Here is a 13904-nt window from a genome sequence, read left to right on the forward strand (position 1 = left end):
ACCCCCACCCCCCCAGCATCCCCACGACGGAGCCAAGTCCTATCTTCTCCCTCATCCTTCATAGCCAAAACTCAACAAGTGCTTATCAGGGGAAGTGGCCCTGGCATCCTGAGGGTCTCTTGGGGTCTCCTGGAACCCAGTAAAAAGGAGGGGGAAGGTTAGGGGGTCCTTCCCATTCAGGTACTTCAGAGGAAGTGACCCTGGAATAATAGGACTCCCCCCCCCACATCATAACAATTTAGGGAAGACTCTTCACCCATGCATGATGTCATTCATTGATAGGAGCCCCATTGGGCCTCAAGGAAAAGTCCTCCCCATAAACTAAAGTGGGATTCAAACTGTCCTGGGTTGCCCTCAGGAAGCTGCCCCCTGCCTCCTTTAGGGCTCTGAGTTCCAGAGCTTAGGATCATAGGATTTAAAGCCAGGAGAGACCTTAAGATATTCATTCATCTGGGCCAAACTCCTCATTTTGCAAATGAGGAAACTGAGGTCCAGGAAGGTTAAGTGACCTTCCTAAGGTCACACAGCTAGTGACAAAGTCCTCTGACTTCAAATCCAGTGCTCTTTCCTCTAATAAACTAGGTAGTAGTTTAACATATTGGACTTGAAGCTTCCCCAGTGTCACAACCCTTTCCCCACTTCCCCATTCACCCAACTTGGCCATGTTCTAAAATGAACTCCCAGTGACCCCAGTTGAGTAGGGGACTGTGAAGTTGGGGGAACACCCAGGAATAGGGGGTGGATAGGAATTCCAGCCTCTACTACTACCCAGGTCATGCCATACCAACCCGACTCCTATCCCCACCCCCCAAGCTCCCTCATTCCTGATTGGAGATGCAACTGGGCTTGGGGTGAGTAGGTTGAAGTAAGAAGGTGCAACATCCCCCCCACCATTTTACCTCTGAAAACAAAAACTGACCAACCGAAAAAAAAATCCCTTATTTTAAAAAAAATTAAGAAAAATAAAAGGAGGGAAAGAAAGAGAAAAATAATGCCGTGTTTTCTATTAAAATCAACAAAATATATACAGATATCACACAGACTGGGGCCCCCAGTCTCCCCGCTGCCCTGGAGGAGTTGGGGGTCCAGCTAAGCACAGGGAGGTGTGTCAAACTGGGGGGGAGGAGCATGGGGAGCACCTCCCATCCCCAACTCCGATCCAGCCACTCAAAGGTGGGGTGGATTTAGGCAAGCCCCTTGCCGGACACCCGAACCAAACCAGGATGGGGAAAGAGGGACGGCGTCAGGGGGTAGAGGGGATACGGGTGGGGAGGGTTGGGAGCCATTGCTCCCCACCCCCTTTTATCCCACTTTTTGGGGGTTCGTGGCACGGACCCCCTGCTCATAGGTGACCCTCTGGCTTATGAGATACTGTGCGGCCTGTGTGGCTGCAGGGCTGCCTGTAATGGTCACCCGCCGGTTCCGAGTGCCAGGCAGGAACTCCCCCTTCTTAGAGATCTGGATGCGGGCACCTGTCAACTCCTGGTACTCTACCAGTGTTTTCCCCCCCTTGCCCAGGATGGCACCCACGAGGTTCTCTGGCACCGCAATTTCCACCAGCTCCTTGGCGCTCTCTGCCGCCAGCTTCTCGGCTGCCAGGAACCCCCCGGCTCCTGCCCCGCCACCCCCACCGCCACCCCCCCCTGCTGCTCCCAGGTAGCCATTGGCAGCCGCTGCCAAGGCAAAGGAGCCCAGTGCCCCAGGGGGGGGTGGGGGTGGGGGTGGGGCCGCACCTGCCGCTGGCCCAGCAGCAGCCTCGCCGGCATAGGAGGCTAGTAGGTTGGCGGCGGCGGCGGCAGCTGGATTTGCCCCAGCCGCCACAGCCGCGAGGACCCCTGAGGCCGCAGCCGAGCCAAGGCCCAGGCCCAGTGAGTTGGCACTGTAGCCATAGCTGGCCAGTGTGTTGAGGGCCGTACTGATGGCCAGCAGGTCGGTCCCTGAAAAGGCCGGCAGGGCAGCAGGAAAGGCACCCACACCCGCCAGGCCCGCGGGGCCAAGGAGCCCGGAGGCGGCGGCGGCGGCGGCAGAGGCTGCGGCGGCGGCTGCTGGGAGGACATCAGCCGGGCTGGCATAGGGTGAGCCCGTGGGGTTGGAGTTGGCCACAGGCCCCGCCACATTGGCATAGCTGATGTTCAGGCAGCTGCTACTCTGCGGGTCCTCCTGCACCTTCTGGACGATGGCGGCCACAGCCTTGTGCACCTGCTCGGGCTCCCCGCTCACCGTCACCACTCGCTCCTGCAGGTTGATGCCCTCTGGTTTCTGGGACAGCTGGACCCACGCGCCTGACTGCTCCATGACTGCCTTCACCGTTGCACCCCCTTTGCCAATGATCAGACCAGCTGTGCTGTTGGGGACTATCAACTTAGCCTGAGGGTGGGGGAAAAGGAGCAGACGGGGGTCAAGGAATCAGTGGGACTGAGAAGCTGCAGACCTCAGACTAACCCAGACCCAAAGGACTTTACCAAGGGAAGACAATGTCTTAGAAGCTGGCCCATCGCAGCCTTCAAGCCCTTCCTGGCTCCTCCCTCCCCCAGTTATCAAGGAGGGAAACTGAGGCCCAGGTGGAGAAAGGACCTGCCCAAGGTCACTCCTAGGAAGGGCAGGGCAGAACGGAGATCAGGATTCAGTTCTCCTCATTCCTGGCCTGGGCTTTTCCCACTAGGAAAGCTATTTCCTCTCTATCATGTTCTACCAGCGAGCCCCTTGGCTCTGAGGATGATCTCAAAGCCCTTACAAATCATTCCTCCTGGGGGAGGAAAAGGAAGTCCATTGAGGAAGTGAGGAGGAAGGAGCAACCCCTCCTCTCCCCGGGCTGCCTCCCTGGTCCTGCCTAATCTGGTGGAAGGGAGGGTTCAGCACCAGGGACAGAGCCCACCAGTCCAGCGCTCCCTCTCTCCCTTCTCTGCTCCTCAGTCTCTGCCCGCACTGCTCATTTTGTGGGTTCCATTGGGCTGGAGCCGCAAACGGAGATAAAGCGAGCCTGGGCGACCTCTCCCCGCCACCAAACCTCCCTTCCCCAACGGGGTGGAGGGGTGACTGTGGGTGCCTCTCTTGCCTCTGCTGCCAGCCCGGGGTAGGCGGCCAGCATCCCTTGCCTTCTTCCCTCTGTCCCTCCTCCCCTCTCTCCTGCCCTGCCTCCTAGCAGCCGGAGCTAGTTGACAGTTGTTGTGGCAACCAGCTGGGCTCCTGGAGGGGTGGGGCAATGAGGAAAGAGGGAAGAAGAAGGATGCTCTACCCCTCCCGACAGCTTCCCTTGTTGCCATGGTGATGGGGGCAGGGCATCTCATTGGCCCCCATCCCTCCCTCCTTCCTTTTCCTCCTCCAATATAATCCTTCCTTCTTCAAGATGGCTGACATTCTCTCCCCTCCTCCCTTCCGTGGAAAGAGTGAAAAGGAGGAGAATTATAAAGGGGAAGAAGGGGCGGGGAGATGGGGTGTGTGTGAAGGGGAGGTGCCTTAGGCACCCCCCCCCCTGCTTCCTATGTGGAGAGGAAGTGGGAGGCAGGTGGTCCGAGGGGACAATGGGATGAGGTGGAGGGAAGAGGAAAGGAGATGGGAGAGGGGGGAGGGGTTAAAGGCAGAGGGGCCCAGAGCCTACGGGGACCTGAACAAATCCCTTCTCTGTGGTCCCTCGGTGGCATCGTGCCAGGCTGGTCTTCTCCTGGAAGCCTTCCCGGACTGGACCACCCAGCCCCCGCCCTCCACCTCCTTCAGGAGAGGGAGCCTGCCCTGTCTCCTCCCCTTCGGACCCAGAGTTTCATGAGGGCAGGGCCAGTCTTGCCCTCCATTCCTCAAGGGACCCAGTTTTTACCTGCTTGGCCCTGTCAGGGTTCATGGTGGTCTGTGGCTGCAGGATGCTGGCCACCTCAGGCTTGGCCATGGCCTGTGGGATTTCCCGAACCTTCTCTGCGATGAAGCTGTGGACGGCATTCAGGGCCTCGGCAGTTCCCTGTACCAGGCACACCCTCTCTGTGGTCCCTGAGCCCCAGCAAGGGTTAGGGAAGGGGGGGGTAGAGAAATAAATGCATCAACACCCTTTTCTTCCTACCTCCTGGCAATCCTAAGCTTTCCTGGGTGCTTTGAGTTCTCAAGTCAGAACTCCAGTGGAGGAGGGGGGGATACCTGGTTCTTCATGCCCCCTCCCTTCCCCACCATTCACCCAGGTTTTTTTATTTCTTTATGAAGTCTCCTTCGCTCTGCCCCAATGGATGGGGGAGGGAGGGGAGGGACAATGAAAGGTTTAAGTGTTTGGAGATCATGGGAGGAGGGGGCCTCTATGGCTAGTTCCTTCGATGATTCCTGGCTCCCCTGGTTGCCTGGGTAACACTGCCCCCTCCTTCCCTCCTGGTGGCTGAGGCTGGTTGCCCGAGCAACTGGAACCCCCTTATCGCCAGAGCTGGACTGAGGAAGGGGAAGGAGGGCCGTTGCTGTGGCAACCCCTTAAAGCAGCAGCGTACCACCAGACTGGGAAGCTTTAGATCGAGTAGGGAAAGGCTGGGCTTTGTTGGGGGGTGGGAGGGAGGGGCGGTGGAGATGGGGAGTCGAGTGGAGGGGATTTGGCCACAGAGTAGAGGATTTGAGTGAGAGAAACAGAGAAGATGAGGTAGGGCCAAAGCAGGGGGCATCCTGGGGAGGGGGTACGACTCCTCCCTACAGGAATGGCCCCTGAGTCCTGCTTTTGACAGAGAGACACCCACAAAACCTGGAGGAAGATGGTGTCTCTTACAGAGACTAAGGCCGAGGCAGAGAAGCAAAGCTCCTAAGATGGAGATCAAGTCAGAAGTGCAGAGCTCCTGCCTGTAACTGGCTGGCCGCGTCCTGGGGACAAAGCAGGGGGCAGCCCCCCTGACTGGGCAGACCTGCTGAGGAGGCTCTGTTTCTGGGGGAAAGAGGGCAGTGCCGGTTCCGGGTGTTATGCCACTGGGGGTCTAGGTGTCCTGGCCAGAGTGTTCCTGGATGTGTTTCTCCCCCAAACCCTTCAGTGCTGGGGCCTGTGTCCCTCCCCCAGAACAATAGCAGGGTCTGAGCCAAGCGTGAGTCAGGGCTGAGCCTGCCTGCCCCAGGCCTGGCGGGTTGCAAAGGGCGTAAATAGGAAAGGGTGTGGGGCGGGCCTCAGGCCCGGTGGGAACCAGGGAAGCTTGGGAGGGGTGTGGAGGAGCAGTACAGTGGCTCAGCTGGGTGACCTCTCAAGTCCCTTCCAGTTCCTACAGTCTTACTTACTAGCCCTGGGCTGGAAGTCAGGAAGACCCAGAGATAGATAGATAGACTGACAGACAACACACACACACACACACAGTGAACAAGAGACAGACAGGGACAGAGGAAAATAGAGAAAAAGGAGCTGGTGTGGTTGAAAATGGCCAAAGTTGAGGGTAGGATGCTTGGACTGGGCTCCCCTGTGATCCCAACTCCTTGAGATCTTGGGAAAGTCCTTCCCCTCACTGGGCCTGGGTTTCTCCAAAGTGAAAAGAGCAGCGGATCCAAAGTCAGAGGCCCAGAGGGCCCAAACTGGCTCTGCTGACCACTCCTAGTGTGGCCTCAGCCAAGTCCCTGCTTTTCTCAGGGTCTCGGTTTCCTCCTCTGTAAAATGGGGTCATTGGGTCAAAGGGTCCCTGTTAGCTGGAGGTTTCTGGTCCCATCATTTTACTGGCTTCTGATCCCGAGACTAACATCTCTGGATGTGTGTGATTCGGTGGCTTCTGTGGCTCAGGAGATAGAGATGGAGGGTGGAAGAAGCAAATTCCACGTTCTGGTCTCGGGGACGGAGGGAAGGTAGAAGGAGACAAGTTCTTTGTTGGGTCCAACCGAGAAAGGGCTGGGCTAGGTCTCCGTGTTGGGTATGTTTTAGTGGGAGAGAGGATGGACAGGCTACATGGGCTGGGGAGGGATGGCTTCTGCCAGCCGGAGATGCTATGTCTCAGCCTCCATGGGGAATTCCATGACGTATATGGGTCAGAGAATTCCGGGTTTCACTAACATCAAGAATGACGATAATATAAATAGCCACCATCGCTCACATTTCTATGCTGCCTTCAGGTTCATATATCATGTGTATATTGTATGTTGTATGTATACGTATACATCTAATAGTACTAATGTGTGTGTATAATATTATGGGATAGAGATTTGGCCCAGGATTTCATGGATAGGGGGACCTTCCAGGTGAGGAAACCCCCTCTCCCAATGTAAGTTGGCATCTCCTCTGCAATTTCTGGTCTTTGAGAGTCACCTTAAGATGTGGCAGGTTGAGAGATTTGCTCAGGGTCCCAGAGCCAGGGTGTGGGTGTCAAAAGCCAGGTCTTCCTGGATCCAAATCTGGCTCTCTAATGTCCTATGATGCATATATTGCCTTAGTAAAGACTACTGTCCCCATTTTAAAGATAAGAAAACTGAGGCTCAGAGAAAGCAGAGTCTTGACCTAGTCAAGGTAGTCAGTGTCAAGGGTCAGGATTCCTGACTCAACCTTGGAGCCTTAGAGCTATAGCTGAAAGGAGGCCTCCAAAGACCATAAAGAGATAGAATAATACCAACTCATTTTGGAGCAACTTGGACAACAAAGACTAATGTGATGAACACATTCTTGCTTTTTAACATAATTTTTAAAAAATATATAACCCTTACTTTCTGCCTAAGAATCGATACTGAGTTTTGGTTCCAAGGCAGAAGAGCAAAGATGTAGGCAGTGGGGGTTAAGTGATTTGCCTATGGCCACACAACTAGGAAATTTCTGAGGCTAGATTTGAACCCAGGATCTCCTATCCCTAAGCCTGGCTCTCAATCCAGTGAGTCACCCAGCTGCCCCTTCCAACTCATTTTACAGATGAGGAAACTGAGTCAGGCAAGATTGAGGGATTTATCCAGGTTCACACAGCTAGTGTCTAGAGTCACATTTGAACCTAGGACCTCCTATCTCTAGGCTTGATTTTCTATCCACTGAGCCACGTCACTGGCTCAGATAATAATCTTAATAGCAAATGCTTATATGTAGCACTTTTAGCTTAAAAAAGCATGTCACATTCATACTAACACACATACATATACTCATATATATATATAATATGCTCTGTTATAACAGTGTATCTAATAAATAGCATAATATAGATATATACTATGCATAGGCATATTTAATATGTGTGTATGTAATTATGACATGGATGTGTAGAACCTCATAACAACCCTGTGAGGAAGATTCTATTATTATCCTCATTTTACTGATGAAGAAAGTGAATGAATTGCCCAGGGTCTCTCAGACAGTAGGTGTCTAGAGCAGGTTTGGAATTCAGATCTTCCTAACTCTAAGTCCAGTACTTTCTTCCCTTGGCCACTTAGCAGGAGGTATCAACCCAGGCTTAGCCAGGGGGATTGAGGGTCACACAGAGATAGGATTCAAAGGCAGGTTCTCTGACTCCAGCCATCTTTCCAGTATACTCTGCTGAGCTAGGGAAGGGAGTCGTTAGTCTCCTGATGATTCCCTCATTCCCCCTGCCCCAAGATGGAGTTGGTGCTCTGGCTTTTCCCTAGGAGTGTAGGTGCTTAGGGATCCAGGTAAATGGGAAGGAGGTAATCCTGGCCCTGTTTAACCCAAACCAGTCCACTTCTTACTCAGGTCTGGGATTAGGAGGGCGTTTGCATCTTCACCTCCTACCTGGAATTCACCCTACTGTTGTTTGCCATACACAAAATCGTATATGAGCAACGGGGGCTTCTGGGAGGGCATGAAACCAGGCAAGGAAGGCTGAGGTAGTGTCTTCTTCTGGGACCCAGAACTATGGGACTGGAATTTGGAAAAGGCAAAAAGATATTCACAATATAAAGGAGGAGACTCTGAAAGTTTAGGGAAGAGTGTGGATGGAGCAGGCTTGAGCTATGGCATGTGTTGGGGGGACAGACCATGGAGAGAGACGGTGGAGCGTCAGAAAAGAGAAAGGAAGAGAGAGAAATGGAGGGGGCAAGGGAGAAGGGGGAAAAAACAAAGCAATCAACTAACCAGCAGAGTGTGATGAAGAGGAGAGTATTTGAGAGAACACAAGAGAAAGAGAAAGGGAAGAAGAGATCAAATGAGTGAGTTCAGTGGGGTAGGATAGGAAGAAAACTAGAGGGGAGATTGAGAGGACAAAGAACATGGCACATAACAGGGTTTCTTAATCTGGGGTCTGCAGACTCCTTGGATAGATTCCAGAGTGGTTCATGAATTTGTTTTAAAACTATTTTCCTAACTATTTTAGTGTAATTGGTTATCTTTGTATTTCATTTGATACATTTTGAAAAGGGTTCCATAGGTTTTGCCAGACTGCTCAAGGGGTCCATGGCAGGGAAATAGGATCAAGGGATTGTTGCCTTGAATTGAAAGGGATCTTGGAGGCTCTTTAGTCCAAAGGCTTCATTTTATAGATGAGGAAAATGAGGTTCAGGAGATTAGTAGACTTACCCAAGGTCATACAGTCCATAAACTACAGAGGCAGAATGGAGGAAGAGAGAGCCAAAACGAGGAAGAGATGAAGGTGGAGATTTGTGAGTAAAGGGAGCAAGAGGGAGGATGATGGGAGGATATGGAGGTATGCACATGTATATTTAATATATGTATATATTAAATGTATATTAAAGAGGAGATGGGGAGCAATTTAGTGGGATGATTGAGAGGCAGATAAGAGAGGAGGAAAAATAGAGTGAGAAAAATGTGGTGAGAGATGAGGAGAAGGGATCCCCTGGGATGGGAAGCCTTTTAGCATGACTAGGGGAACAGCCTGGTTCCCCCCCCCCCTTACTTCTGGGGCTCCCCCAGGGGGGCAGGTGCAGGGTCAAGGCCTGACCCAGCTGCTGCCCCCATGCAAATGAACTCATGAATATGCAGCAGCCCCATTGTCCTGAGAGGAGGGGGGAGGGGTCCTCTGGCCCCATCTGCTTCCCTCTCTCCCTGGGGGTGGCCTGGGGGGTGGGGCAGAAGCACCTGTCCCTTTAAGGAATAGCCCACTGGGGCATAGGCATGGGGGTGGGGTTCTCACCAGGGTAGAAGTCCTTGGATTTAGAGAGCTTGATGGTGGCCCCAGTCTCCTTCTGCAGCTGCACGATAGTTTGGCCGCCTTTGCCAATGATGGAGCCCGCAGCATAGCTGGGGATGAGCACCTTTAGGAAATATTCACCCTCCTCTGGTGCAGGTGGGTGGGAGGGGGAGATGGGACTCAGTCATGGGTTTTCTCAAGTCCCAGGTCCCTATCCCTATAGGACATGGCTCCCTAGGACCTGCCTCTCTCAAATCCCCAGAGGCTTAACTCTCTCATCCCAGTCTTGTCCCAGTGGGGAATGATTTTCCCTTCCTTACCCCAAGGAACAGGCTTCCCCTAGGCCCCCACTAGGACCCAGTTCTCACAATGACCCAGAGGATGTGTCCCCTCTCCTCCTCCAATTCTAACACAGGCTTCTGTTCTACAAGGTATGGTTCCTCCTAGGTTCCCAGAACCTAGTTCTTCAAGATCCCACCACTCTGCCTCTATTTACCATCCAATCCCTCACAGCTCCATGGGATACATGCCCCCCAATTCCTCTAACATGCTTGATCCATCCCCCCAAAGCTCTATGGGATATATGCCCCCCAATTCCTCTAAGATGCTTGATCCATCCCCCCAAAGCTCCATGGGATATGTGCCCCCCAAATTCCTTTAGGATGCTATTCCTCAAAGAGTCTAGACCCTATCCTCTACCCCAGGATCCAGCTTCTCATGGCAGATTTCTCCCTTTTACTCTATGAAACCTGTTCCCCTTCCCTCTAACAAAGCACCATAGACCACAAGTCCTCCCAAGATCTCAATATGGGCATACTAATATTGGATAGATCTTGAGCTTAATATTCATAAGCAAGTAGTTTCTCCCACCCCTGACAGAACATAAACTCCTGGAGGACAGGGATGGTTCTCTTTTGTGTTTGCGTTCCTGTACCTGGCATATAGCAGGGATTTATTTCTTAAATATCGATTGATTGGTTTTCCCAGTGGCTGCCCACTCTAGGCACTCAAACCATTGATTCCCAAGTTGGGCCTGGAGCAAGCAAATTTGGGGCATGGAGAAGGGGCTGAGACCTTAGATTGGGTAGGGTTTGACTAGGAGCTTCCCAGGCCTGGGATAAATGAGGTGCCAGGCTGAGGGCTTGCCCCAGGGAGGCTCAAGCCAAGCCTCTTAAACTCACCAACCTTAGTCAATTAAGCCAATTAAACAATTAGCCCCTGGGGCCCCTTCTCCTCTTCCCTCTACTCCGCTGAGGTCTTAAGACTGTCTAATATTGTCTAACTCCTTAAAATTCCATGACACTTAACTTAGAATATTCTATTTTCTCCCCAGGACTATTGTGCCCAGTGAGTCCTCTGCCAACTTATCCATCACCTCTTTACTTTCTCCAATAGCCATCCTCGGAATCCTCAACCCCTTACTTCAGACTTGACTATTTGAAGGTTAGGAGAGGGGAGAGGGGCTATTTTGGATCCCTGGGTAGTGGGGGAGTACTAGGGACACTGGGTTTCTCCCCCCACCTATTAGGAAGTTTTCCTTGTTGTCTATCCTCCTTTGCTCCTGCTGTAACTTCCTACATGGGAACTGTGTGTGTGTCTACATCATCTTTCTTCTCCCACCTGGAAGGGCTTCTTGCCCATTTTCCCTCTTTCTCTAGGTGGACCTCCTTAGTAGATAAAGTTTCTATCTCTTCCCTGAAAAAAAGCTCCATTTCCTCAGCTCTTCCTCTCTCCATAGCCCTTGAGGAAACCCAGGGATATAAAAAGACCCGGATTCCAGTCTTGACTCTGGCACCTTCTGTATGACCTTGATCAAATGCTTCAGTTTCCCTCTCTGATTTAATTAATGTGGAGGTTGGACTTCACATCTCTAAGGTCAACTCTGACATCCTGGGATTCCACGACTCCTTTAGCCAGTCCTACCCCCTTGATGCTAGCACAACTCCACTCCCATCCCATATTGCCAGATTCCATAGATGTCTAGCTTAGGGGCCCAGAGAGGGAAAGAAGAGAACCTCAGGGAACACAGTATACGGGACATAAGAGCCCAACTGAACTTGCATCTTCCTTTGGGATTTGGGAAATTTAACTTCACCTCTAGAGACTGTTCAAGTGGCCACCAACATCTATCATTCCCCCCACCCTCCTTTGAGCCAAATGGTATCCCTTCTCCAAGATTCTTCTCTGGGGCCCCCTTTCCATAATGCCAGGGGCTAGAGTCTAGACCCACCCAGGTTCTGTTTCTTCCTAAGTCCTGCATCCCTTCCATGCAGTGGGTGATGTTTTTCCCTGGGATCAGGCACTGGGTTCCATGTCCTTGTTCCCACCTGGGGAAGAACAGGCTTTGGGAGTGAGGGAGTTTTTAGGAGAGCTCTGGGGCAGCAACTCATTCCCCAGCCCCTGGAAAGGGTGATTGAATACTTGAGGCTATAAATATGAGGGCTCAGACCTCTAGGCCAAGTGAGGCTGAGAATGGGAGTAGTGTTATTACCAAATTATGAGCCATGACTTTTTAGAGTCACAGAATCAGAATCTTAAAATCTTGGGATCTTAGGGTTCTAAAGCTGGGACGTCCATTCCAGATCATCTACTCCAACCACCTCAGTTTACAAATAGTGAAACTGAGGTCTGTAGCAGGGAGAGACTTACCCAAGGTCACACAGTGTGTGAATCAGGGCTAGAAGCCACATTTCCCAATTTCCAGGCTAAGGTTTTGTCCTTTCTGAAGAAACAGCAAGGGAATGGGAGGTGGGGGTGGGGAAAGAACACTATCTCTCACAGTCCTCTGGGGGATCCTTCTCAGAGTGGGGAGACTGATCAGCTGGATCCCGGTTCCCATTCCCAGGTCTGCTCCAGGCAAGGAACAGAGAACAAGAGTAGGGTAGAAGGAAGAAGGGAGGGAGAGTGAGCTGCCCCGAACAGCCCTGAGCCAGGCTGGGGGCAGGAAGAGCCACAGGAAATCCCCTCCCCCTCCCCCAAACTTCCCTTTCCTCTCATCTTCTGTTGTAGAAACTGGAAGGAGAGGGAGCCGGGGGGAAAGGGGTGTGTAGTTTAGGGCTCCCTAGATTCTCAGGCTTGATCTGTCCCCTCTTCTTGAACTGGGAAGGCTTTGCCTATTTTAAGACTCACTGTGTCACCTTGAGCAAGTCTCTTCCCCTTTCTGGGTCTCAGTTTCCCCATCGGTAAAATGAAGGGGCTGGGCTGGATGGTGTCTAAGGTCCCTTTTGCCTCTGACATTCTAACACTTCTGATATTCTGTGACTAAAGGATCTGCAGCTGGGGAAGGAGGGCAGATCTTGGCTTCATTTATTGTAAGGTCTCTAGTATCTGAGAGGGGGGTGGGGCTAGAGCCCTTCCAGAGCAAGTAAAGGGGGTGGGATGGAATGGGGTGAAAGTTCTTCTCCTTCTCCACCACTGGCCCCAGCAATCAGCTTGGCCATGGGGGCTGAGGAACCCCAAATTAGAAGAAGGTGAGTTCTTGGTCAAGGTGACCCAGGGGAGGAGCTGAGGGGTCTCCTTACTCTCCTAAGGCTGAGGGCTAGAAGCTGAACCTATTGGGGTCCCCTGGACACAATAACTTCTGCAGGCTACCCTGAATCTTTCTACCCCTTCCCAACGGGGGACAATAATTCTCCTCTATCATAGTCACACACACAGCTCTTCTTACACCTACACAGCCTCCCGTGTCACATACAAGCCCCCACACACCTGTCAGTCTCCCTCATCAGTCACACTCTTCCATGTCACACACACACACACATACACACACACACAACCACACCCCCATTGCCCAATCATCTGCACACCCCTCTCTCAGGTCACCCACCTCCCCTGCTACACACATTTCTCCCTCCCCCATCACTGAACACCCTCTAGTGTCGCACAGATATACACACCTGTCAGTCACACTCAGCACAGTCACACTGCCTCTCATGTCACACACACACAACCACACCCCCATCGCCCAGTCACTAGCTCCCATGTCACACATATACACAATTGCTTGGTCCCCTCCATCTCTGAGATGTGCCCTCCCCCTTTGCAGAGCCCCTCTGCTCATTTCCTTCCCTTCCCTTGCTAGCCACAGTGAACCCCACTAGGAGACCCTCCCTATTCAAAACGTACCCCCTCACCTCCCCGAATATGCACACACAGGCCCAGACACCACGGACAGATCCTTCCATGAATCCTTCTACAGATTAGGATAGAACATGGAACCAAGGGCCGGAAAGACAACCTCACAAATGAGGCCCGGGGTGGGAGGGGTGTTGGTGGTGGAGACCCCCGCACACCCATCCAAGGGCAGTCAAACACCCTCCCCCCCCATCAAGGACACACAATCACACCCACCCACCCACCCGACCAAAGACACACGCACACATACACACACACACCCAAGACACACTAAATGGGTGGCTTGGGAAACAGCCGCGCACACAATCACACACACAATCACAGCTTCACACAGATGCCCCCTCCCCCTCACACCAGGTCCATTTCCACCCCTCTTCCTTCTCATTCTCCTACATCAGTCCTCAGACAAAGCACCCGGGAGGTAGGGAACACTAGAACATCCCTCCCTCCCGCGATTGTGGAATTCTTTCTCTTTTCCCCCCGCCCCCACCGCTCCCCCTTTGTGCCGGGAGGGGGGAGGGGAGACCCCATTATTGGTGCCACACGGGGGGGGGTTGTGGGGGGGGCCCGGGCACCTGCAGGAAAGGCTCCAGGGTCAGAGGATCAGGGGAATTGGGGGGATGCTGAAGGAAAATTGGGGGGATGCTTGCGGGGGGGCCTGCACCACTTCTCACCTCCCGTGTTGCTGCGTTTGGTGCTGACGACCTCGGGGGGCGTCTCTAAGGGCCTCTTGCGGGAGTCCGGGGCCTCGGACTCCATGGAGGTGCCGTG

The 13904-nt window shown here is 52.8% G+C and overlaps 1 protein-coding gene across 1 annotated transcript; it reads right to left on the minus strand.

Moving 5' to 3' along the window:
* Positions 1 to 999: 999 nt before the first annotated feature.
* NOVA2 (NOVA alternative splicing regulator 2) lies at positions 1000 to 13892 on the minus strand. Its single transcript, XM_044671098.1, has 4 exons — positions 13808 to 13892; positions 9003 to 9146; positions 3812 to 3978; positions 1000 to 2367 (listed from the first exon to the last, which is right to left on the minus strand). Exons 1-4 carry the CDS (start codon positions 13890 to 13892, stop codon positions 1303 to 1305), a joined length of 1461 nt encoding a protein of 486 aa, XP_044527033.1. The 3' UTR covers positions 1000 to 1302.
* Positions 13893 to 13904: the final 12 nt, after the last annotated feature.

This window comes from Gracilinanus agilis, chromosome 3 (genome assembly GCF_016433145.1).
Source record: "Gracilinanus agilis isolate LMUSP501 chromosome 3, AgileGrace, whole genome shotgun sequence".
Lineage (NCBI taxonomy): Eukaryota > Metazoa > Chordata > Mammalia > Didelphimorphia > Didelphidae > Gracilinanus > Gracilinanus agilis.

Coding starts and splice junctions, on each gene's coding strand:
- NOVA2 (XM_044671098.1), bottom strand. CDS start 13,892: ATGGAGTCCGAGGCCCCGGACTCCCGCAAGAGGCCCTTAGAGACGCCC. Junction 9,147..13,807: donor CAAACGCAGCAACACGGGAG/GTGAGAAGTGGT, acceptor CACCTGCACCAG/AGGAGGGTGAATATTTCCTA. Junction 3,979..9,002: donor ATCCAAGGACTTCTACCCTG/GTGAGAACCCCA, acceptor GCTGGGGCTCAG/GGACCACAGAGAGGGTGTGC.